Here is a 27,500-nt window from a genome sequence, read left to right as displayed (position 1 = left end):
GTGATGGTTTGTTTAAGCACATTAAGACATCTTTGTTGACTGTACTGACCTTGGAAGCAGTTGTGCTTTTTAGCTGTGTCAGGCTGAAATGAGAATATTTAATCATGTTCTCTATCTTTCCCCTATCATAATTCCTCTATCTTTCCTTTCCTTTCTAGAATTCTTTAGTGACTTTCAATGTATGGTTAGGATATCATGTGGCATGGAAAATCATATCTATTTTGCTTGTAAGATTATGACATTAGTGCACTTCTCCTTTCCAAGTTGTGCCACCTTCCACAGTATTTCATGTATATTCACCTTATGATGACTGGGCATAATAAACAGCACAATTAATACTAAACCCTACCTATCAGGATTGTAATCTTCAAATGTTTTTTTCAACATGTGAGATGGTACTGGCAAGACCAGAATTCATTGCTTCCCTAGTTATACTTGAAGAGGTGGTGGTGAAGCTGCAGCCACAAGGCTAAAGTCTGCAGTTTCAAAGGTTTACACTGTACCTTGAATGGTTCCAAATTTTTACATTATGCTGTTTTTTAAAAATGTTAATACACCATAATCCTGAAGAACATCCCCTCCATAAAGCTATCAGGGATGCCCATGCACAATACTAGTCCAAAATCTAGCCCCAGACAAGCTGTCAATTGTAGCAGGGCTTACATGTTAGAATGTGCAATGGGACCAAGTTAGGTAGCATTCTGGACAACAGTGATGAGCTTAAAGCATTCTATGCCTGTTCTGAACCGAAGGGGATTGGAATCTCACCACTCACCCCTTTAGCGTCCAATGCACCTGAATCCACAGCCACCGTTGTGTGCATAAGATCAGTCTTCTTGAGAGTGAACCTGTGGAAATCATTTGGCCCAGACGGTATCCCTAAGTGTGTCCTTAGATCCTGCACAGATCAGTTGGCAGGAATATTTGTAGGCATTTTTAACCTCTCTCTACTTTAACCTGAGGTTCCCACCTACTTTAAGAAGACTATCGTTCTGGCACCTAAGAAACACAAGGTAACATGTCTAAATAACTACCACCCAGAGGCTCTGACATCCACTATCTTGGAGTGCTTTGAGAAGCTTGTCATGGCACTTATTAGCTCTAGCCTCCTGGACAAACGCGGCCCACTGCAATTCGTCCATCACTGAAACAGGTCAACAACCGATATCATGTTACTGATCCTACTATTTCCCTTTGCAACTGGATCCTCTTCTTCCTCATTGGCAAATGTCAATCAGTAAGGATTGGTAACAAGATCTCCTTGCTGACAATCAACACGTACTCCCTGTACGTGCTAGACCATGTGGCTAAACGCAGTTCCAATACCATTTTCAGATTCTCCAAATCATGGGTATAATGCATCAACTTGCACCTGGTTGAGTGGTGCTGCAACAACCGCATCTTGCTCAATGTCAGTAAAACTAAAAAGTTGGTTGTTGACTTTAGGAAGAGAAAGGAGGCCTCCTAATTAGTGGATTGGTGGCGGAGAGGTCAACAGCTCTAATTCCTAGGTGTTAGCAGATCAGATGACCTGTCCTATGCCCAGCAACTAGACGAAGTCATAAGGAAGGTGTGCTAGGGTTTTTACTTATATAGGAGATTAAGTAAACTTCTGCAGATGTTTTGTTGAAATATCCTCACTGGTCCAACTTTAGTGGAAAAAGCTTGCTTGCCTTTACCCCTCAACATTTTGTATAAATCTGTCAAATCTCCCGTTTCTCCTACTTCCAGTGAATAAAATCCTGACCTATTCAAATTTTCCCTATAACTCAGGTGGCCAAGTGGTTAAGGCGTTTGTCTAGTCATCTGAAGGTTGCTAGTTCAAGCCTTGGCTGAGTCTGTGTGTATGTCACTTAACCACAACATTGCTCTGTGACGACAACAGTGCCAAGGTGCATGGGTCCTAATGCCCTTCCATTGAACAACATCGGTGGCATGGAGGGGGAGGCTTGCAGCTTGGGCAACTGCCAGTCTTCCATTAAAAAAAAATCTTGCCCAGGCTTATGCCCTGGAAACTTTCCAAAGCGCAGATCCATGGTCTATTGAGACTAACGGAGGGCTACATAACTCAGGTCCTCAAGTCCAAGTAATATCCTTGTAAATTTTATCTATGTACTTTCTGATAGGTAGGTAACTCAAACTGCACACAATACTCCAAATCAGGGCTCACCAGTGTCTTATATAACTTCAACATAACATCCCAGCTCTTGTATTCACTGCTCTGATTTATGACCAATGTGCTAAAAGCTCTCTTTATGACCCTATTTACCTGTGACACCACTTTCAAGGAATTATGGATCTGTATTCCCAGGTCCCTTTGTTCTACTGCACTCTTCAGTGCCCTACCATTCATTAAAATGTCCTGTCCTGGTTTGTCCTCTCAAAGTGTAAGACCTCACACTTATCTGCATTAAATTCCATCTACCATTTTTCAACCCATTTTTCCAGCTGGTGCAGATCCTCTGCATGCTTTGTTACCCTTACTATCTACTACACCCTCAATCTTGGTTTATTTGTGAATTTGCTGATCCAGTTTACCACATTATTATCCAAAGCATTAATATAGATGACAAGGAACAATGGACTCAACATCAGTCCCTGCACACAACTAGTCACCGGTCTTCACTCAGAGAAGCAACCATCTATCATCACTCTCTGGCCTCTCCCATTAAGCCAATGTTGAATTCAGTTTATTACTTCATCCTGAATGCTGAGCAACTTATCATTGTGGACCAGCACTCCAAATTGGTCTTTGTTACAGATCTTGCTAAACTCCATGTAGACAATATTCACTGCTTTTCCTTCGTCAACCGTCTGGTAACCTCCTTTAAAAGAAAAGTATAAGATTTGTTGGACATGACCTATAATGTATGAATCTATGTTGACTAGCCCTAACCAGACCTGAATATCCAAATACTTATATATCCTGTCCCTTGGAATATCTTCCAGTATTGTACCTACTATTGATATCAGGCTCACTAGCCTATAGTTTCCAGGCTTGTTTTTAAACATAGAAACATAGAAAATCTACAGCACAATGTAGGCCCTCGGCCCAAAAAGCTGTTCTGAACATGTCCCTACCTTAGAAATTACCGGGCTTAGCCATAGCCCTCTATTTTTTTAAAACTCCATCCACCTATCTAAAAGACTCTTAAAATACCCTATCGTATCTGCTTCCACCACCGTTGCCGGCAGCCCATTCCACGCACTCACCACTCTCTGAGTAAAAAAACTTAGAAGACTGAAGTGTACTCTTCCTGTAGTTAAGGTCTTCAGCCTCCAGCCTGTTTCCTTTTCAGGTATTTGATGCCTGGCTGATAAACATGCGGGAGCAACAGAGAAAAAGATTACGCATTGCAAAAGCAGTGGAAAACTATCAGAGTCACCTTTTGCGAATGGGAGTTGCTGCAGTTCTTCAGTATACCTCTGACATGATCCAGTTGCGTAGGCATATTGCTGTTGAACGTCAAGTGAAGGTAAGACTCTGAAGCAGGGAGATTTGAAGCTGACATCTGCGAATCTCTCTGAACTTTTGCATTCACAATTAACAATATCATAAGGAGCAATAAGTTTGTTTCTGATTATAAAAACACAAGTTCTGCAAACACTCAGTAAGTTAGGCAGCATCTGTGGAAAGATGGTTGATGTTTCAGGTTGAAACAGGCAGGTGAAAATTAGGTTTTAAGTTGTTACGAGGGACAGGGAAGAACTGTAGGTCAAAAGGAGCATCTGAAATGGTGAGCATTGTTTATAAAATTGAGGGAAGTTAGAGAGGGAATAAAATGAAGAAAAGAACTTATAAAACAACAGAATACAGTTCAGGCAATACACACAAAGTGCTGGCGGAACACAGTAGGCCAGGCAGCATCTATAGGAAGAAGTACAGTTGACGTTTCGGGCCGAGATCCTTCGTCGGGGCTAACTGAAAGAAAAGATAGTAAGAGATTTGAAAGTGGGGGGGGAGGGGGAGATCCAAAATGATAGGAGAAGACAGGAGTGGGAGGGATGAAGCTAAGAGATAGAAAGTTGATTGGCAAAAGGGATACAAAGCTGGAGAAGAGAAAGGATTATGGGATCGGAGGCCTAGGGAGAAATAAAGGGGGAGGGGAGCACCAGAGGGAGATGGAGAACAGGCAAAGAGTGACCATTTTGGATACTTTTGGTGGGGACAACCTACCAGAGACAAGTTGCATTGGTTGCATCTCTGGCACTGAGACTGGACCCTCCGCTCAGAAGGGAAGGAGGGAAAAGAGGAGAGCAGTAGTGATAGGGGATAGCAATCTCAGGATTGCTACCAGTGCCACGTGCAAGTGGGTTTAGAAATAGTAAGATGGCGCAGATCAACACATGGCTGAAGACATGATGCAGGAAGGAGGGCTTCAGATTTATAGATAATTGGGCAGTTTTCCAGGGAAGGTGGGACCTGTTCCAGTGGGACAGTTTACATCTGAACTGGAGGGGGACAAATATTCTTGCAGGTAGGTTTGCTAGAGAGGCTCCAGTGGATTTCACCTAGATACAAGGGGGGAGGGGAACCAGAGTGTAGGAACAGATGTATGAGAGAAGGAAGAAAAAGAAGATAGTAAAGTTGTTTGCACCGTTAGAAATAAACAGAGAGGAAGAGGTGGAGAATTTCTTAAATGCATTTATTTTAATGCTAGGAGCATTGTAAGAAAGGTGGATGAGCTTAGAGCATGGACTGATACCTGGAAATATGATGTAGCTATTAGTGAAACATGGTTGCAGGAGGGGTGTGATTGGCAACTAAATATTCCTGGATTTCACTGCTTCAGGTGTGATAGAATCGGAGAGACGAGGGGGAGGTGTTGCATTGCTTGTCAGAGAAGATATTACAGCGGTGCTCTGGCAGAATAGATTAGAGGGCTCATCTAGGGAGACTATTTGGGTAGAATTGAGGAATGGGAAAGGTGTAGTAACACTTATAGGGGTGTATTATAGACCACCTAATGGAGAGCGAGAATTGGAGGAGCAAATTTGTAAAGAGATAGCAGATATTTGTAGTAAGCACAGGGTTGTGATAGTGGGAGATTTTAATTTTCCACACATAGACTGGGAAGCCCATACTGTAAAAGGGCTGGATGGTTTGGAGTTTGTAAAATGTGTGCAGGATAGTTTTTTGCAGCAATACATAGAGGTACCAACTATGATTGGTACAGGGGCAGTGTTGGATCTCCTGTTAGGGAATGAGATAGGTCAGGTGACGGAGGTATGTGTTGGGGAGCACTTCGGGTCCAGTGATCACAATGTCATTAGTTTCAATATGAATATGGCGAAGGATAGGACTGAATCCAGGGTTGAGATTTTTGATTGGAGAAAGGCTAACTTTGAGGAGATGTGAAAGGATTTAGAAAGAGTGGATTGGGACAGTTTGTTTTATGGGAAGGATGTAATAGAGAAATGGAGGTCATTTAAAGGAGAAATTTTGAGGGTACAGAATCTCTATGTTCCTGTTAGGTTGAAAGGAAAGGTTAAAAGTTTGAGAGAGCCATGGTTTTCAAGGGATATTGGAAACTTGGTTTGGAAAAAGAGAGAGATCTACAATAAATATAGGCAGCATGGAGTAAATGAGGTGCTCGAGGAATATAAAGAATGTAAAAAGAATCTTAAGAAAGAAATTAGAAAAGCTGAAAGAAGATATGAGGTTGCTTTGGTAAGTAAGGTGAAAATAAGTCCAAAGAGTTTTAACAGCTATATTAATAGCAAAAGGATAGTGAGGGATAAAATTGGGCCCTTAGAGAATCAGAGTGGACAGCTATGTGTGGTGCCAAAAGAGATGGGGGAGATTTTGAACAATCTCTTTTCTTTGGTATTCACTGAGGAGAAGGATATTGAATTGTGTAAGGTAAGGGAAACAAGTAGGGAAGTTATGGAAACTATGATAATTAAAGAGGAGGAAGTGCTGGCACTTTTAAAGAATATAAAAGTGGATAAATCTCCGGGTCCTGACAGGATATTCCCTAGGACCTTGAGGGAAGTTAGTGTAGAAATAGCAGAGGCTCTGACAGAATTATTTCAAATGTCATTTGAAATGGGGATGGTGCTGGAGGATTGACATATTGCTTATGTTGTTTCATTGTTTAAAATGGGTTCTAAGAGTAAACCTAGCAATTATAGGCCTGTAAGTTTGACATCAGTGATGGGTAAATTAATGGAAAGTTTTCTTAGAGATGGTATATATAATTATCTGGATAGACAGGGTCTGATTAGGAACAGTCAACATGGATTTGTGCATGGAAGGTCATGTTTGACAAATCTTATTGAATTTTTTGAAGAGGTTACTAGGAAAGTTGACGAGGGTAAAGCAGTGGATGTTGTGTATATGGACAAGGCCTTTAACAAGGTGACTAGTGGTGTACCTCAGGAATCTGTACTGGATCCAATGTTGTTTGCCATATACATTAATGTATAATGCATGATGGGGTGTTAAATTGGATTAGTAAGAATGCAGATGATACTAAGATAGGTGGCGTTGTGGATAATGAAGTAGGTTTTCAAAGCTTGCAGAGAGATTTAGGTCAGTTAGAAGAGTGGGCTGAAAGATGGCAGATGGAGTTTAACGCTGATAAGTGTGAGGTGCCTCATTTTGGTAGGACTAATCAAAATAGTACCTACATGGAAATGGTAGGGCATTGAAGAATGCAGTAGAACAGAGTGATCTAGGAATAATGGTGCATAGTTCCCTGAAGGTGAAATCTCATGTGGATAGGGTGGTAAAGAAAACTTTTGGTAAGCTGGCCTTTATAAATCAGAGCATTGAGTATAGGAGTTGGAATGTAATGTTAAAATTGTACAAGGCATTGGCGAGGCCAAATTTGCAGTATTGTGTACAGTTCTGGTCACCGAATTATAGGAAAGATGTCAACAAAATAGAGAGTACAGAGGAGATTTACTAGAATCTTACCTGGGTTTGAGCACTTAAGTTACAGAGAAAGGTTGAACAAGTTAGGTCTTTATTCTTTGGAGCGTAGAAGGTTGAGGGGGGACTTGATAGAGGTATTTAAAATTATGAGAGAGATAGATAGAGTTGACGTTGATAAGCTTTTTCCATTGAGACTAGGGGAGATTCAAACAAGAGGACATGAGTTGAGAGTTAAGGGACAAAAGTTTAGGGGTAACACAAGGGGGAGTTTCTTTACTCAGAGAGTGGTAGCTGTGTGGAATGAGCTTCCAGTAGAAGTGGTAGAGGCAGGTTCGCTATTGTATTTGAAGTAAAATTAGATAGGTATATGGACAGGAAAGGAATGGAGCGTTATGGGCTGAGTGCAGATCAGTGGGACGAGGTGAGAGTAAGCGTTCACCATGGACTAGAAGGGCCGAGATGGCATGTTTCTGTGCCGTAATTGTTATATGGTTAAGGGAGTGCCATAGTAAGAAAGCATTAAACTTGATGGGAAAATAATTGCATGGAAGTATTGGACTGTTATTGATACTCAAGTTGATCCAGCAATCTCAAGAAATACCGGATGCATTTTAAATGTTGCCAAAAGTCTGACAATGTTTATTTGTGTTGTGGAATAATGGGGAAAGGAAGTTTGGATTAAGGCAGAGAAAATTGACATATCTGAAATTTTAAAAATATCTCTGTGCATTTACTATATACTAGAATAATTTTGATTAGTTGAAATTGTTCTGTGTCTGTACCAGAGGACTTTCATCCATGAAGAGCATGTTTTTAAAAAAACATCGATGATTAATACTTTCCCATCCATGTACCAGTCCAATTTTCTCTCAAATGTTGAAGTTGAACCCACATCCAACACTTACAGTGGCATCTCATTCCACACACTCAAAATCCTCTGAGTGAAGAAGCTCCCCCTCATCTTCCTCTTAAACATTCCACCTTTCACCTTTAACCCATGACCTCTAGTTCTAGTTTTACCCAATCCCAATGGAAAAAGCCTGCTTGCATTTGCCCTATCTGTAGCCCTCATAATTTTGTATCTCTGTACAAAGTTACCTCTAATTCTTCTACACTTTATGGAATAAAGTCCAAAAGTATTCAATCTTACCCTGTAACTCAGGTCCTCAGTATCTTGTAAATTTTCTCTGTACTCTTTCAACCTTAATGACATCTTTCCTGTAGATAAGTGCCCAAAACTGCAGACTATACTCCAAAATAGGCCTCATGAACATCTTATACAACTTTAACATAACATCCCAACTCCTGGACTCAGTACTTTGAACTATGAAGGCTAATGTGCCAAACTGTTTCTTTACGACCCTGTCTACCTATGACACTACTTTCAAGGATTGTGGATCTGTATTCCCAATCCCTCTCTTCTACTGCACTTCTCACTGTCTTACTGCTCACTGTGTAAGCTCTGTTTTGGTTTGTCCTCTCAAAGTGCAACACTGTACATTTGTCTGCCTTAAATTCCACCTGCCAGTTTTTAGCCCATTTTCCAGCTAGTTCAGATCCCCTTGCAAGCTTTGATAGCCTTCTTTACTATGCCCCAATCTTGGTGTCATCTGCAAATGTGTTGATGCTGGTTACCATATTATCATTCAGATTGTTGATATAGATGACAAACAACCATTCTTAGTATTGTATATCTGTAAAAGTTCTTGTGATTCTCCTTCACCTTGTCTGCTAGAAGCAAGTTTGCGCCAACTTGTAGCCCGCCTGATTTCCTTCTTTTAAGTGTTTATTGTATTTCTTCTACTCCTCAAGTACCTCATTTGTTCCTACCTGCCTATACCTGTGTAGCCCCCGGTAAGCCTCAGGCTCGCTCAGCTCACTTCAGTCTAGGGGGAAGCAGCCTTCTGAGTGATCAGTTTGTGTAGACGCTGTGTGATGTCCCCACCATGCCAAATAACAGACGTTTAATCATATGTGATTAAATGATTGCACTTTATAGATCGTACTGGAACTATGTACTTAATAGAGATACAATATAAAAGGCAAAGTAAAAGGCACCAAACTTATCAAAGTCCAACCGCTTCATGCACAACCATTGGAGCTCAGTTAACGATGTCTTCTTGCCACCATTCGATCCCCTCCGACCTCCTCGACCTGCTGCCTGGGACCAACCATGGTGGTCGACCAGGCGCTCCACATGAATCTGTCCTCGGCTCCTCTCCTCGCTGAAAACCCTGGGCCTCGGACCCCCGCTCGATGTCCGTTCCATTGCCCAGCTACAGCATCGCGCCTTCTCGCTCTAGTATACTATTCTCGTTATCAGTAATTATAACCCAAACAAGCTGCGAGAGAAAGCACTCCCTCACTAATTAACATAACAAAGAAGCATTTTATTAGCCTTAGCAGTAACATAAAAGAAGAAACCCCTTACACCTGCTTTGCGCGTCCTACTTTTTCATAACTGGGGGCCCCAATATCTTTAGAAACCTGGGGTTCTCTGAAACTGTTAATTTTGCCTTTTATTCTGACAGGAACATACAAACTCTGTACTCTGAAAACCTCACTTTTGAAGGCCTCTCACTTACCAACTACACCTGTGCCAGAAACAACCTGGCCCAATCCATGCTTGCCAGATCCTTTCTGAGACTGTTAAAAGTGGCCTTTCACCAACTTAGAATCTCGACTGGAGGACCAGACCTGTCCTTTTCCATAATGTGGTTAATATTTGGAAAGTTAAAATCACCTACTATCACAACCTTATGTTTCTTGTAATAGTCTATGATCTATACAAATTTGCTCCTCTAAATCCCACGGACTGTTGGGTAGTCTGTAATGTAATCCAATTAACATGATCATCCCCCTTTTTTATTCCCCACTTCCATCCATACAACCTTAGTTTCTAATCTGTCCTGTCTGAGCACTGACATTGAGCAATGCCATGACATTTTCCCTGACACCTCCCTCTTTAATCCCTCCCACTCTATCACATCCAAAACAACAGAACCCTGGAACACTGAGTTGCCAGTCCTGTCCCTCCTGCAGCCAAATCTCTCTAATAGCTACAATGTCATAATTCCATGTGATGATCCATGCCCTGTGCTCATCCGCCTTTCCGATAATTATCCTTGCATTGAAATATGCCCAACTCAGAACATTAATCCCACCAGGTTTAATCTTTTGATTCCTGTGTTTGAATATAGTCTTAACAACTTCTTTCCCTACAACCACGCCACTATATGCTCTGTTCCTCTGGTTCCCATCCCACTCTAACCTAAGTTTAAAACAACTCCCTCTCCCTCCCCCACCATACATCATTACTAATCCTTCCACAAGGATGTTAGTCTTTCTCCAGTTCAGGCGCGAACTGTCCTATCTGTACAGGTCCCACCTTCCCTGGAAGAGAGCCCAGTGATCCAAAACTCTGAAGCCCTCCCTCCTGCAACAGCTGTTTAGTCACAGGTTAAACCGTATGATCTTCCTGTTTCTAGTCTCAAGAGCACGGGTAGTAACCTGTCCTTTAACTTTGCACCAAACTCCCTGAACTCACTTTACAGGACCTTGTTAACCTTTCTACCCATGTCATTGATACCGATGTGAACTATGACCTCTGGCTGATGTCCCTGAGCCTAACACCCCAACGTCCATCCGTGAATCTCCTGTTTGTTCCCCTCAACAGTGAATCCCCTATCACGACAGCTTGTCTATTCTCCCCCTTCCCTTTTCAACTACAGGGTTGGGTTTAATTCCAGAGACCTGACCACTGTAACTTTCCTCTGCTACTTCATCTCCCACCTTACCCCCCGCAACAATATCCAAAGCCTGTTTGTTATACCTGTTCTTGAGGGGAGTGGCCACAGGGGTACTCCGCACTGGCTGCCTATCTCCTTTACCCCTTACTGATGGTCACCCTGTTACCTGTGCCCTGTACCTTGGGTATAACTACCTCCCTATATGACCTGACAATCAACCGCTCAGCCTCCCAAATGATCCGGAATTCATCCAGCTCCAGTTTCATTTCCTTAACGTGGTTTAAAAGAACTTGCAGCTGGATGCACTTTTTGCAGGTATAATCATCAGGGACACTGGAGGTCTCCCTGCCTTCCCACATCCTGTAAGAGGGACATTCCACTATCACTGCTGTTAACTGTGCAATAAAAAAGAAAAAAGAAAGAAAAATTAAATGAAAATAATCTACCTTTAACCTTCGCCTCTCTTCACCAAAGCCTCTGAGTCAAAGCCTGAATTCCCCACTCTAGCATGGGCCTACTCACGCAATGTCTGCCCTGCTCAAACTTATCTTCTTGTAATTGGACCTTGCCAAGTGCCTGCCTGATGACGCATACTCCAACATCTCCTGAGGAACTGGCACACAGAATGTTCTGACTGCTGCCGCTCACTTCTTTTGAAATCTCCCGCTAATCAATCCATTGTCTCCTCGAGAACTATGACGCACAGAATGTCCTGAATGCTCCTGCTAACTTCTTTTAAAATCTCTCTCTTGCTGTGCAATCCAATGTCTCCTGGAGAACTGTGGCGCACAATCATATACCCTAATTTTGGTAATTAGTAATCAGATTCATATTGTGATTCATGTACTAAGATACAGTGAGAAGCATGGTTTTTCAGACCATCAATCCAAAGCACTTCAAACCATAAATAATCGGGTAGTATGAAGGGAAATACAGCAACAGAAAGCAGAATATATGATTAGTTACAGAGAAAATACAGAGCAGGTAGAAAATAAGGTGAAAGGGCCATGGCATGCTTGATTGCGAGATGAAGAGTCCTCTTTATTGTGCAAGATGTCTGTTCAGGCTTGTAATGGAAAATTGATTTGCAGATCCAGCGGGTGCCTAGTATCTTTAGGCAAGATGCCCCTTATGGGACCGCTAACCTTGACTGATGAAACATAGAAAACCTACAGCACAATACAGGCCCTTCGGCCCACAAAGTTATGCCGAACATGTCCCTACCTTAGAGATTACTAGGCTTACCTATAGCCCTCTATTTTACTAAGCTCCATGAGTTCTGGAGATTTACAAATTTGGTAGATTCCAGTTAATTGGTACACATTGGGACCAGTACATTTATGCCCAGTTAAGCATCTGACCTAATTAGCCAAAGTTTTAGTTAAATAGATACTGAGTAACAAATTATGTACTTAAATGAATTCAGAACAAATACTACTGCAGTGCTGTAAAACCGGGTATTAGTTCCTAATAGTTATTGATGGAGGAATTCATCCACTGCTGTGTTCGTTTGACTGTAAGTTATTGATTCTTTTTTGTTCTTTAGAAGTTGTCCCAGATAAGCGGCTGCCTTGATTTACTGATGGTCCAATTAACAAGAATCTACTGTATATTATTTCCCCCTGTGGTAACTTTTAATCCCCCCCCCCCCCGTCCCAATATCAGCTTGAATCCTTGCTATGTCTTCAGTGTTCCCTCCGACCTTTTAATCCCCCCCCCCCCCCCGTCCCAATATCAGCTTGAATCCTTGCTATGTCTTCAGTGTTCCCTCCGACCTTCCCCTTTCTGAGGTGCAACATTCTGTCCTCAGCAAGGGCCTTGCTTTTGTCCCCCTTTGCCCCCCACCTCAGTGAATTTTGCCCCCATGCCCACTATGATGACAAGCTCGTCTGTCGCCTCTATCTCCAAGCCCATTTCTTTGGCAAGAATGCCACACCCCACACTGATGATCGTTCTCCTATCATAACCCTCCTTCTGTTGGACACTCTGCTCAGATTCTTTGTCTGCTTTGGATCTTTTCATCTTGAATTGCCAACAAGATGTCCACAGTCTCAACTACAGCACTTCTGTCTCTGCTTCGAATCTTATGCCCTCTGAACACACTGCTCTCCACTCTCTCCACACTAATCCCTACCTTACCATAAAACCTGCAGACAAAGGGATTGCTGTTCAGTGTGACACACTGACCACTAATTTGCTGAGGCCAGGCAGCAACTCTCAGACACCTTCTCATACCTACCCTTTGAAGAGGACCCCTCTCCAGATTATTAGAAAACAATTTCTGAAACTATCACTGATCTTGTCAACTCTGGAGAACTCCCATTCACTGCACCAGACGCATAGTTCCCTTACCCCACACTACTCGCTTCTACCTCTCACCCAAGATTGGAAAACTTGACTGTCTGGATAGGTCTATTGTCTGTGTCTGCTCCTGCCCCACTGAACTCATGTCCACATACCTTGACTCCATTCTGTCCCCGTTGATTCAGTCCCTTCCTACCTATATCTGTGACATATCTCATGCTCTTGATCTCCTCAGTAACTTTCAATTCCTTGGCCCTGACCGCCTCATTTTCACTATGGATGTCCAGTCCCTCTGCACTTTTATAGCCAATCAAGAAGGCCTTAAAACTCTCCACTTCTTTCTCAGTAAAAGAACCAACCAGTTACCCTCCACCACCACTGTCCTCTGTCTGGCAGAACTGGTCTTCACCCTCAACAACTTTTCCTTTAGCACCTTCCACTTGTTCCAGACTCAAGGGGCAGCCATGGGCACCCACATGAGCTCCAGCTACGCCTGCCTCTATGTAGAATAGTCCATGTTCCAAGCCTTCCCCAATAATGCTCCCTAACTCTTCCTCTGCCACAGTGATGATTGCATTGGTGCTGTTTCATGCACCCATGCTGAGCTTGTTAGAATACTACAGCATAGTACAAGCCCTCAGCCCTCGATGTTGTGCCGACTCATATTCCTTAAAAAAAATATTAAACCCATACTACCCCATAACCCTCTTTTTCTTTCATCCATGTGCCTGTCCAAGAGGCTCTTAAATACCCCGAATGTTTTAGCCTCTACCACCATCCCTGGTAAGTCATTCCAGGCACCCACAATCCTCTGTAAACAAAAAACCTTACCCCTGATGTCTCCCCCAAACTTCCCTCCCTTAACTTTGTACATATGCTCTCTGGTGTTTGCTGTTCATGCTCTGGGAAACAGGTACTAACTATACACCTTATTTATGCCTCTTATAATCTTGTAGACTTCTATCAAGTCCCCTCTCATCTTTCTACGCTCCAAAGAGAAAAGTCCTTGCTCTGCTAACCTTGCCTCGTAAGACTTGTTTTCCAATCCAGGCAACGTCCTGGTAAGTCTCCTCTGCACCCTCTCCACAGCTTCCACATCCTTCTTATAACGAGGTGACCAGAACTGAACACAGTACTCTTAAGTGTGGTCTCACCAGAGATTTGTAGAGTTGCAACATGACCTCTCTACTCTTGAACTTCTTCCCTCAGGGTGAAAGAGCAACACCTTATATTCTGTCTGAGTAGCCTTCAACCTAATGGAATGAAAGTCAATGTCTCCTTCCAGTTAAAAAAAAATTCCTCCCCTTCCCTTCTACTTCTGTTCCTTACTCTGGCCTCTTGCCTTTTCTCACCTGCCAATCAACCCCCTTCCCCCAAGATCCCCTCTTCCTTCTCTTTCTCCTATGGTCCACTGTCCACTACTACTTCCATCAGATTCCTTCCCCTCTGATCCTTAATCCTTACTACCCACCTGGTTTCACCTATCTCCTCTAGCTATCCTCCATTGCCTCCCCCCACCTTTTTATTCTGGTGTCTTCCCCCTTCCTTTCCAGTCCTGAAGAAGGGTCTTGGTCCAAGACATTCATTTGCATAGATGCTTCCTGATTCTGAGTTCTTCCAGCATTTTGTGTGTGTTGCTTTGTATATCATTGTTGCTTTGTTGGATGTGAGAGTACCTTTCCCCAAAGGGACTGCAGTAATTCAAGAAAGTGGCTGACAACCACTTCAGGGATAATTAGATGAGGCAAATAATAGTTTTTGATGCCCACAGTTTGTACAAGTCAATAAAAATATTGGAATATTGACCTACCTATTGATCATAATAGCTGGCATTTAATTTAATCTTCATTGAACTTCAAATCTTTCTCCCCAGACTGCTTATAGCCTTCATCAGGTTGTCTATCGTTGTGCAATGATTTGGAAGCAAAGGGTACTCTGCGAAAGGGAGAGGCTGAAGCAGACATCCACTGCCGCGGCACGAGAAAAGAATGTGGCCTTCAAGCTTCCAGTCACTGAGGTTTGCAAAGCGAAGGATGTTGGTACAAAAACCCACATCTTGAAGAGTGCATCTAGGAAAATGATTCCAAAGGCTTCAGCAAATCCAGTCCAATGTGATAGCTTTCCAACAGTGCTGCTCGGTGACACAGACTTTCCCAGTTTGTAAGCAAACTTCTTGCCTTTCTGTCTTATGATAAAGTAATGCGCATATGTGGACATATCAATTGTCATTCATATTGTGGGCTATTGAGAGGCTAGAATATAAAAACAAGGATGTAATGCTGAAGCTTTATAAGACATTAGTCAGACTGCACTTGGAGTATTGTGAGCTCTTTATCCAAGAAAGGATGCGCTAGTATTGAAGGAGATCCAGAGAAGTTTATAAGAATTAAAGGGTTAGCATATGAGGAACACTTGATGGCTTTATGTCTGTACTCACTGGAGTTTAGAAGAATGAGGGAAGATCTGTTAGAAATGTATCAAATATTGAAAGGTCTAGATAGAATGGACATAGTGAGAATGTGAGCACAGCCTCAGAATATAAGGACATTCATTTAGAGCAGAGATAAGGAGGAACTTCTTTAGCCAGAGGGTGATGAATCCAAGCTGGGAAGATAGCTGGGAAGACCAAGTCATTTGGTATCTTTAAAGCAGAGTTGATATGTTCTTGATTAGTAAGGGTGTCAAAGATAACAGGGAGAAGGCAGGAAAATGAGAGAAAATAAATCAGCCATCATGGAATGGTGGTGAAGACTTGATGGGCCAAATGGCCTAATTCTGCTCCGGTGTCTTATGGTCTATTGCTGCTAAGCTGAAGTGCACATGAAATGGAGCTATTTGTGATTACGTGCAAGGTTAAAGGTTACAAGGAGGCACCACCCATAAAATGGAAATAAGTGAAGTTGAAACTAAAGCTGAGAAAGTTTAAATACATAATATACAGTATGAGGAACAGAATGACTACATCATTTTCCCTTCATGTCAATTTCAGTGTCTGCAAAAGCTGAACACAAATTCTTCCCATAAAATAATAAGTAGCAACCCTAACTAAGCTGAGAGACATTCCATGACTGCTGATCAGGTCAATGTTCACACAGACCTTTATGTTAAATATACAGTGGCATACAAAAGTTTGGGCACCCCTGGTCAAAATTTCTGTCTCTGTGAATAGTTAAGTGAGTAAAAGATGACCTGATTTCCAAAAGGCATAAAGTTAAAGATGACACATTTCTTTAATATTTTAAGCAAGATTACTTTTTTATTTCCATCTTTTACAGTTTCAAAATAACAAAAAAGGAAAAGAGCCCAAAGCAAAAGTTTGGGCATCCTGCATGGTCATTTCTTTTCATGAAATTCTGCACCCTTTTTTCTCTAAACATACCTTTGCTCATTGTGGCAAGAAGTTCTATTTTAACTTCATCAGTCCACAGGACTTGTTTTCAAAATGCGTCAGGCTTGTTTAGATGTTCCTTTACAAACTTCTGATGCTGAATTTTGTGGTGAGGACGTAGGAAAGGTTTTCTTCTGATGACTCTTCCTTGAAGGTCATATTTGTGCAGGTGTCGTTGCACAGTGGAACAGTGCACCACCACTCCAGAGTCTGCTAAATCTTCCTGAAGGTCTTTTGCAGTCAAACGGGGGTTTTGAATTGCCTTTCTAGCAATCCTACGAGCAGTTCTCTGGGAAAGTTTTCTTGTTCTTCCAGACCTCAACTTGACCTCCACCATTCCTGTTAACTGCCATTTCTTAATTACATTACAAACTGAAATGGCTACCTGAAGACACTTTGCTATCTTCTTATAGCCGCCTTCTGCTTTGTGGGCATCATTTATTTTAATTTTCATAGTGTTAGGCAGCTGTTTAGAGAAGCCCACGGGTGCTGATTGTTGGAACAAGGTTTGAGGAGTCAGGGTATTTATAAAGCTTTGAAATTTGCATCACCTGGCCTTTCCTAACAATGACTGTGAACAAGCCATAGCCCTAACAAGCTTATTAAGGTCTGAGACCTTGGTAAAAGTTATCTGAGAGCTCAAATCTCTTGGGGTTCCCAAACTTTTGCATGGTGCTCCTTTCCTTTTTTTCATACTAAAATTGTACAAAACATAAATAATACACTAATCTTGCTTAAAGTTTTGAAAAGAATGTTTCATCTTTAACTTTATGACTTTTGGAGATCAGTTCATCTACTCACTTAACTATTCACAGTAACAGAAATTTTGACCGGGGTGCCCAAACTTTTGCATGCCACTGTATCTACACCTGCAAGTTCACTTTGATGCATGCTCAATCGCACCCTAGAAGTGGTGAAGAAATTACTCATGAAGGTTAATGTCTAAAATTCAGGAAGTACTTTTGACAATATTCTATTGAGGATGACTTCATTCCATGGATATGCAATGATAAGGAGAAGTTCAATCTGTAGCAAATTACAAAGCATTTGAAGGAGCTCATCAGGACTCGAGAGAAAGAGGGGAGATTGATGAAGAGTCTTGACCTGAAATGTCAACTATCCATTTCCCTCTGTTGATCCTGCCTGATCTGCTGAGTTCCTCTTGTTCCTTTTCATGTTGCTCCAGATTTCCAGCATTTGCAATCTCTTATGTCTCATCTGTTCAATCTATGCAGTTTTAAAGCTTTGGTCTCTTCATATGTAATCATTCAATGAACTCCCTGTATTCATAATCTGCCCACGTTGAACAGTTGAAATCTGCAACATGAATAAAGTACTATAAGTTTAAAAGTGCATGGTGGTCTTGTTCTGTTAACTCACCTGGTGCCCATTTCTTGTTGTCAGTAAACTAATACTCTTGAGATGCTGCTAATGTGTTGGGGAGTAATATATTAATTTATTATCTGAGTGTTGTTCATTTTGTATTGTTGCTGATATATTTCCCAAGCTGCCACTTCAGGAGGCACACTTCACTGAGCATGGGGTGACATATCAGATGGGCTTCAATTTAGAGAAATTCAGATCACTGCGTTGCAAGAACAAATTGTTTCACCATGCAAAATTCTTTGGGCTTAATCAAGAAATGTATAAATACTAAAAAAAAAACTGCAATGAATATTAAACCCCCCTTGATAATCTAGATGTGGCTTTTTTTTAACTCCCTTAAAATAAAGCAAAGGTTTTGGGTATTAATCATGATCACAATGTTCCATGCAGCTAATTATTTTTGACTCTGAGAAACTTGTTTTTCTTAACCAGATGATTAACACAGAAAACACCCAATTTGTTGATACTGGCCCTTTTCTTTGTGTTGTCCTTCACCTAATCAGATATCCGTAAAAGAAGAAAAAAACTTATTTTGTTTTAAGTACCAGTTACTCTACAAAAAATGAGTGATTGAAGGTGCTGTCATTTGGCAGCACATGGGGCAGTGGGATATAACACCAAGTGGTGCGAGAATTGTTGACACAAAGTTCTGGAATAAAGTGTAAGTTTTTCATTGGAAATAAGTGATTGGAATAGAATAAGAGCGCCAAGTGAAACTGTATGAACAGAATTACCTTAAGAGATATAGGTAATGGTTAATTGCAAATGAACTTGACAAGAGACTGTGGCATCTTTTGAAGATTAATTCTATCCCTCAATGCTTCAATGTATCAATAGACACTTTGAACATCAGGCAAGATTGCAACCAAGAAAACCAAGTTTCCTGAGTAAACCATCACCAAAGAAAAAGCTTCAGGACAGTGGCAATAACAGGTACGAATATTTATTATATAAAGTGTCCTGTGTATTTGACTCAGAACACAAACATGAGCTGGCACTTTCTTGTAAGCTGTATTCACTAACGTGGTACAGTTTGTTACGAACTCTCTGGCCCTTGATCTCTTCGCTCTTGCCTGAACTTCTCCATGTCCAGCTCATGTTTCCTCTGTTTCTCCTTCTCCTCATACTCCCTCTCCTTTTCGGCTCTCTCCTTCTCTTTTTCGGCTCTTCTCCTTTTCAGCTGCTTCCAGCTGTTTAATTTGATTTCATGCTCCCTCTGCTTTTCAGCTCTTTTCTGCTCCTTTTCAGCTCTTTCCTTCTCCCTTTTCACCTCTAACTCCTTTAGCTGGAGCTTATACTCCCTTTTCCTCTGTTCCGCGTCCAGCCACAATTTCTCCAACTCTAACTGAGCCGTTCCACTAGCTGGTACCTTTTCAGGGATATTTTCCAATACCTCAGCAGAAAACATATTCTTCACAATATAATACTGAGCTATGGCCCTCCGCACCTCCCACTTTTTCATCGACAACCTCACCTCTGCGAGGTTTAGTCCTTTCGCAATATTTATCAAGTCCGACTTTGTGGCAGCCTCTAGCGCCTCCGGAGTCGGGTTTTTTATAAATTCGTCTACGTCCATCTTTGCTGGTTTCCCATCTGGTTACCCACGCAACCAGATCCAAGTTTGGACTTAAAAGCCCGATTTACTGGCCCTCCAATTTGGTATCAAATCTCGAGACGAGGCCCCATGTTGTTACGAACCCCGTAACTGGGTCACTTACCAGCAAAGATAGAGAGGTCCATTGGAGTCTGGTGATACTATTTTTAACAGTATTTATTAGTAAAAATACACAAAAATAATATCAATGCAAATATACAGATAATATACGTCGTCAATACTAAACCTAAAAGTGCGGGTATAATAATAATCAATAAGCTCTATCGTTGTCTAGGGGATAATGAATTGTCCGATGGAAATATAAAGTTCGCTGCAGTTCACACAGGCTGCCGCCGTTTGTTTGTCGCTGTGCTGCAATTGTTGGAGGGAGAGAGAAATAGGAAAATGGGAACAGTTACCGCTACGGGTTTTTCCAACTTCCTAAAGTTATCGTACCTTGTGTTTCTTTTCTCAGTATTAAGCAACTGTTGTCAACATAGGAAGCAGACGAAAGTTTTTCTTCATTGCAATCTAACCAGATTTATCTTGGGAATAAATAAATTGAAACCATTTCATGATATCGGTTGGTATATCTTCCACCTTCCCTAGAGGATTTTTCACCTTTATTTTGTTCTTCTTTCCTCTCTACCTTCTCTTGTTCATTCACAAATTTCCCCCTCACCTTCCTGTTCCCTTCCTGCCATTTCTACATCATCATGAAAATAAAGTTTTCAACAAAGAGCAAAGTGCTTAAACAAGAATTAACCAGTGAATACATGAGTACAGGCAGTCCCCGGGTTACATACAAGTTCTGTTCCTGAGTCCGTCTTTAAGTCGGATTTGTACGTAAGTGGGAACAAGTACATCCGATGTTATTTAGCATCAGTTCGTCAAATGTTTGTCTTATTGTATATATTTTGCCTTTCTTAAAGGAAAGCACTTAATAGAAAGCACTTAAGAAATGTATGTATTCCAATAATTAAACCACTGCGTTGCTTAGTAATAATTGTAGCTTTCATCGGGGCAGGGCCTTTCACTTGCTCTATTATTCTCACTTTATCTGTTATCCTTTAAAATTGTTCTGATCATTGACCGACTGTAGCCTAACGCTTTTGCAATGACCGATGGTGTTGCACCTCTTTCCAAACGCTTTATTATTTCTATTTTATTTTCAATCACGATCGCTTCCCGTCAATGGAACAGAAACACCGCCGGCGTCGGGTCCCGAGCTCTGCCGGCTCCTGAGGTCCGCTGGGTCCTAAGGACCACCGCACTGAATTCCCTGGGTCCTAAACTCCACTGCACTGAGAAAGGTTAAATGGGACAAGTGGGGTCTGTGCTGAGTTTGGTATTTGTTCCTCCACAATATTCCACATGGGAATTTAAACTGGAGGTGGCAGTTTTTTATATGAGGTTGAGTTGCAAGCTCAACATCAATCCAGCACGGATGGTACGGGACTCACTGGATAGACATCAACCCGGCACGGGAGTGGTCTGTCACTGGATCGAACTCGGGAACCCCGGCGCTGATCTCACTGTGCCACCAGCCGACTGATGAAATTAATTTTCATCAGACAGAGGTGAATGTAAGTTTTATTTTTATTCTAATTCACTTCGCCTGTTTTTTTTTGTAGAAAGGATTGCAAATCATACTAATTTAATTCAATACTTAGTCATTGAATCTATTCAAGGCTGACACTATTAGATGTTTGGATAGAAACACAATGAAGACCATAATAATTGAATGGGAAAGAAGTCTTGAAACACAGAATAAGCCACAGTCAGTTTGTGAAGCAAGCTTAAAATACGCAGTAATCATATAACAATTACAGCATGGAAACAGGCCATCTCGGCCCTTCTAGTTCGTGCTGAATGCTTACTCTCACCTAGTCCCACCGACTTGCACTCAGCCCATAACTCTCCATTCCTTTCTTGTCCATATACCTATCCAATTTTTTAAAAAATGACCATTGAACTTGCCTCTATCACTTCTACTGGAAGCTCATTCCACACAGCTACCATTCTCTGAGTAAAGAAGTTCCCCCTCGTGTTACTCCTTAATCTTTACCCCCTAACTCTCAACTCATGTCTTCTTGTTTGAATCTCCCCTACTCTCAATGGAAAAAGCCTATCCACGTCAACTCTATCTATCCCCCTCATAATTTTAAATACCTCCATAAAGTCCCCCCTCAACTTTCTACGCTCCAAAGAATAAAGACCTAACTTGTTCAACCTTTCTCTGTAACTTAGGTGCTGAAACCCAGGTAACATTCCAGTAAATCTTCTCTGTACACTCTCTATTTTGTTGACATCTTTCCTATAATTTGGTGACCAGAACTGTACACAATACTTCAAATGCTGTGGCATACTACAGGCTGCATAATGTACACCATCAGTCATGACCTCCTAGTTCCACTGCCCAATTTCACTCTTGCCTTGTCTCGTTTATTGATGAAACTCTTATGCATATTTCAAATCCTTCAGACCTGACCATTGCAACACACTAATGACTGCTGTTCTTTTTCTACCCTCTGTCTGTGACTTAACTTATTCCAAGTCATGCAAAGCAAGAACATTTTATTTTCAAACAAAATATTGAAATCACCTGCTTCTAGCAAGCTTCAATCATAACAATGCCTAAGAAAAACGTGGTAACCTGCCTCATTGTCTATTGTCCAGTAACACCTACTGATCAGCTCTTGCTTGAGGAGCAACTTGGAGCCACTTCAATTTGCCTACTGTCACAATAGGCCAACAGCAGATGCCATTTCATTGGCTCTTCACTCAACCCTGAAACATCTGGACAGTGGAGGTGCATACATCAGGATGCTCTTCATTGATTATGGCTCTGCATTCAACATTATCATCCCCTGAAATCTAATCAATGAGCTCCAAGGCTTAGGCCTCAATACCTCCTCGTACAACAACTGGATTGATTTCCTCACTTGCAGACCTCAGTCAGTTCAGTGTGGCAACAACATCTCCTCCACAATCTCCATCAACACAGGTACACTACAAGACTGTGTGCTCAGCACCTGATCTACTCGCCTTGTATTTATGACTGTGAGGCTAAGCACCGCTCCAATGTGATACATATGTTTGCTGACAACACCATTGAATCAAGGTGGTGACAAATCAGCATATAGGAGGGAGATGGAAAATTTGGCAACAATGACCTCTCACTCAATATCAACAAAATCAAAGACTACGGGAGAAGTAAACAGGAGGTTCATAAGTCAGTCTTCAATAGGGCATCAGAGGTGGAGGTGGTCAGTAATTTTAAATTCCTATGAGTTACATTCCTGGGTCCATCAAGTAAGTGCACAGCAGTTCTAAAACTTTGACAAACTTCTCTAATTGCATCATGACCTGGTATGGAACACAAATGCCCTTGACTGGAAAAGCCTTTAAAAAGTAGTGAGTATGGCCCAGTCTATCATAGGTAAAGTTCTTCCCACCATTGAGCACATCTACAAGGAGCGCTCTGACAGGAAAGCAGCACCCATCATTAAGGACTCCCACCATCCAAGCCAAGCTCTCTTCTCATTGCTACTATCAAGAAGGAGGTACAGGAGCCATAAGTCCCACACCACCAGGTTCAGGAATAGTAAAACAGTACAATACAAATACTTTATTGTTACCAAACAATTGATACTAGAGTGTACAATCATCACAATGATGTTTGTTTCTGTGCTTCGCACTCCAATTACTTACTCCTCAACCATCAGATTCTTGAACTAGAATGGATAACTTCATTCACCCCTACACTGAATTGATTCCATAACCCATGGACTCACTTTTGAGGACTCTTCAACTCATGTTCTCAATATTTATTACTATATTATTACTTTGTTTTTTCCTTTTGTTTTACACAGTTTTTTGTCTTTTGCACATTGGTCGTTTGTCCATTTTTGTTGTGTGCAACTTCTCATTGGTTCTGTTGTTTCTTTGTATTTACTGTCAATGCCCATAAGAAAATAGATCTCAAGGTAGTATATGATGACATAAATGTACTTTGATGATAATTTTACTTTGAACTTTGCATATACAGCAGTCCATTTGGTACATGGTGATCAGGCAGGCCTAAAAAATTAATGTCATTTTCAGTTTCCAGTTTTTGGTCCATGGCCTTATAAGTTACGACTCTTCAGAAGGTATTCAAGGAATTTTTAAATGTTGAAATAGGTTCTGTCCATATCACCTTTTGAAATTCTGAGTTCTAGTATTCTCTGAAAGAATTATCCCCTTGCTTCCACACTAACTCTTCAATTAATTAACTTAATTTTCTCTCCAAGGGAAAGCCCTTGTTAGTTTCTCATAATTTTAATTAAATTTCCCCCCAGTTTCCTTTGCAAAGAAAACAACACGGTTTCCTTAGTTTCTCATGTTTAATTCTCCAGTCCTGCCCGCCTTGTATATCTTCTTTTCACCTTCTCTTGTACTGTCACATCCATCCTTTTCTGCAATAACTAAAAAGTCACAACTGTGGCTGACTAGTGTTTTTTTTTCAAGATTCTAACCTGACTTCCCTCATCTGGACTGTTTTGTTTCCTTTCTCCAATTTCTCCAATCCTTTCTCAGAATCAGGGTAGATGTCCTTTTCTTCATATTCTTCACAACACCATCCTCTGCTCTTGCTGGCAACTCCAGCAAAATACTGAAAATAAGTGGATCTTTTCCTTGCCTCCCCAATAGCATTCAGGCAGGTAGGGAGATGGAGATAGCAGCTTTTGTCACATTCAACAGGAGAGAATGAGAGATCGTATGGCATAGGAAGTCTGTTAACAAATGGAGCAAGTTTTGGAATGGCGATCACATTCCAGAATGTGATCCTGAGCACAATGAGCAGTCATGCCTCTCTCCAGCCCCTATGGGCAGTCATTCAACATTGAGCTAGAGTGGGATGACAGTGGTTTCAATGCCCGGTCCCTTTCTGTACAATATGCAGCAGTAAGGAGAGCAGGAGGTTGAGTTGGGTTACTGATATAACTGCACAGCCTGAGTGGATGTTTACTACAGAGATCAGGGACCTTTGTTTGTACTTGAAGGACCATGAATGTTGTCAGCACTCTGAAGTAGAACTAAGCAGTTCTGAAGAATAGTCTCATGAGAACTGCATCCATGATCTGCGTATTTGCTAACAGATTTTAGTAGAGTTCAACTCCTCATGAGCTAATGGACTATAGGGTCCACAGGTTTTCATGGCAAGATAAGGAAATGGATTGCCAGGCCTTTCCTCCACGCAGATACTGCTGCTGCCGAGGCTGGGACCCGCCTAGGTTTGAACTCAGGGCCAGTGAAGTCCAGTGATGATGCCACACCACCACCAGCCGGCCCCTTTTAGCTCTAGGCTGGATCTAAAAGATAAATTGTTAAAATACAACAATCTCTGTACCATGAAGTAGATGCTTAAAAATATTCTGTTATATATTATATGGAAAGTAAGGGATTCAGTAGTGCCCTGGCCAGTACTTTTCCATCACCAATTAAGTTCCGTGGAAGTGGTGATATGGGTAAAGAAGATGGTGAAGAAAGCATTTGGCTCCATAGTGCACAAGAGTTCACTGAGCACAAGAGTTGGGATGTTATGCTACAGCATTATAAGGTACTGACCACTTGCTTTGAGAAGGATGTGATGAAACTAGAAAGGATGCAGAAAATATTCACAAGGATGTTACCAGGACTTGATGGCCTGACTTATGCACTTTGGTAGTAGAAATAAATGTGCAGACTATTTTCTAAACAGGGAGAAAATCCAAAATTCTGAGATGTAAAGGGGCTTAGGAATCCTTGTGCAGAACACCCTAAAGGTTAACTTGCAGGTAAACTCAGTGATGAGGAAGGCAAATGCGATGTTAACATTAATTTCTAGAATATAAGAGCAGGGATGTGATGCTGAGACTTTATGAGGCTCTGGTGAGGCCTCACCTTAAGTATTGTGAACAATTTTGGTTTCCTCATCTAAGACAAGACAGGACTGCCAAAGGGTCTCGGCCCTAAACGTCAACTGTACTTTTTTCCCATAGATGCTGCCTGGCCTGCTGAGTTCCTCCAGCATTTTGTGTGTGATGTGCAGTCTCTTGATGGGTGTCCAACAGATGTTGCTAAGTGAATGTTCAGGATGCATAGCCCTCTGGATTGTCAGTGGTGAGGGTTCCAGTAGGTGTGACTGGTGATGGATGAGGGTTCCAGTAGGTGTGGACAACAGGCACCCTCACACACCACCAGTCCAGACCTGCTGGAACACACACCCACCTCATGTCCAATGTAGGTTCCAGCAGGTGTAGAACCTCCTACCCTCCCAGTCTCGTTCCCCCTCCCCTTCTCACTTCCCCACCCTGCTAAACCCTCCCCGCTCCGCTAACTCCCCATCACTCTTTCCCTCCCCTCCCCCCTCTCCCCCCCTACTCTCCCCCTCTACTCTCCCCTCCCCCTTCCTCCCTCACCTCCTCCCCTCCTCTCCCCCATTCCTGTCCCCCTCTCCCTCACCCCCTCCCCTCCCCCTCACCCCCTTTCCTCCCCTCTCTCTTCCCCTTCCTCCCTCTCCTCCTCCCACTCTACCTCTCCCCATCTCTCTCGTTCTCTCCCCTCTCACTCCCTCTCCCCTCTCCATCCCTCTCTCCCCCTGTCCATCCCTCCCTCTCACCCTCCCCCTCACCCTCTCCCTCTCACCCTCTCTCCCACCCTCTCTCTTCCTCCCCACTCTCTTCCTCCCCACTCTCTCGCCCCCCCATTCTCTCTGTCTCCTCCCTCTTGCGCCTGCTCTCTGACCTCCCCCTCTCCCCTCTCCCTTCCTCCCTTCCCCTTCCACACTTCCCATCTCCCCCTCCCCTCCCCACCCACTTCCTCCCCTCCCTCCATTTCCCTCCTTCTCTATCTCCCCTCCCTCTCACTCACACACACACTCTCACTCACTCTGCAAAGATGCTTACAGTTTTGCTTATTCTCCCCGCTGTTGATTTGTCCTCGTCTTTTTCCGTTTGCAGCATCAATGCTTTGAATCTTGGCTTCCCAATGTCATCTGCAGCCTCTCTGTCAGAAGAGAAAGTGGAGGCTCCTGCACAGTCCAGAGTTGATGAAACTATGGTTTACACAAGCTTAAGGAAGCTTTCTGAGGATGATACTGTAGAGCATTTTACCTGGCAACCACCATTAATAAATCTACAGACTGTTCAGTCTCAGATGGCCTTCCCCATCGCCCGTTCTGCTCCTCAGAGGCCCACCATGGATAACCTGCAGGAGCAGCCAGTGCCAAAGGAAGTCCTGCTGCCCCCTTCAGCATTCCTGCCCCTTTGCCAGGAGAAAGAGAATGTAAGTCAGTAGTGATCTTCAGCTACTCTTCTCTTCTTACATTGCAGAAAATCAAGGCTGAGTTTTTTATCATCTGCACAAGTACTTGTATGCAATGAGATGCTTACTCGCAGCAGCATTACAGATGCATAGCATCTTATTCACAATATGATAAACAAGTTGAATATAATTTTGACAATTGTAACAAATAAATCCATTTTAGTGTAAGGTGATCAAAGTGGTCATAGTATTGCTAAACTCCAGTACTCAGTGCTGTGCAGTTCTGGTACTTTTCAGTCCTGATGAAGGGTCTTGGCCCGAAACATTGACTGCTCATTTCAACGGATGCTGCCCGACCTGCTGAGTTCATCCAGCTAGTTTGTACGTGGTACTTTAGCTTGTTTTTTATTCCATGTCTGTGCAGTACCACTCCAGCACTGCACTGGCAACAGTGGCCCAAAAATTGTTTGCTGGTTGCTGCAATGCAAAAGCTGTTTTGACCTGAATTTAAAATCTCCTTCAGTTGAGTGACAGCAGTATTGAAGCCAACCCTGCAGAATATTTTTGCTCAGACGTACGAATGTTCATCTCCACTTACAGACTCTCACTACACAGTCAGTCATACCTTCATCATCAAAAGGCTCGATTACTATATGTCTTTCAAGTCAGTTATTCATGCTTATCAACAGCAACAGAACTCAGAAATTCACAGTGAGGGCGGTAGGTTGAGCTTAAGATGCCACAGAAATGTGAAGTCTTTGCATATACACTGAGTTCTTGAGTGCAGTTCAGGGCCCAGTTCTAGCACTCTATTTAAACTTGGTTCACTGGAAAATTTATTATAGTAATGTGAAACATTAAAAAAAACGCAAGTGAAAAGTGTGTTAATAATTGGAGTAAGACCAATTG

The 27,500-nt window shown here is 42.1% G+C and overlaps 1 protein-coding gene across 1 annotated transcript in view; it reads left to right on the top strand.

Annotated features, from left to right (window-relative positions):
• The window catches only part of sfi1 (SFI1 centrin binding protein), a 242,981-nt gene that overhangs the window by 182,047 nt on the left and 33,434 nt on the right, over positions 1-27,500 (top strand). Inside the window, exons 26-29 of the mRNA XM_059983256.1 lie at positions 3,300-3,476; positions 14,807-15,093; positions 18,545-18,640; positions 26,288-26,612. Coding sequence (XP_059839239.1) covers positions 3,300-3,476; positions 14,807-15,093; positions 18,545-18,640; positions 26,288-26,612 — 885 coding nt within the window. The remainder of the gene's footprint in view (positions 1-3,299; positions 3,477-14,806; positions 15,094-18,544; positions 18,641-26,287; positions 26,613-27,500) is intronic.

The sequence above is a fragment of the Hypanus sabinus genome, chromosome 10 (assembly GCF_030144855.1).
Source record: "Hypanus sabinus isolate sHypSab1 chromosome 10, sHypSab1.hap1, whole genome shotgun sequence".
Lineage (NCBI taxonomy): Eukaryota > Metazoa > Chordata > Chondrichthyes > Myliobatiformes > Dasyatidae > Hypanus > Hypanus sabinus.
Note: the sequence above shows the minus strand (reverse complement) of the source record. Positions and strands in the feature narration are given on the sequence as shown.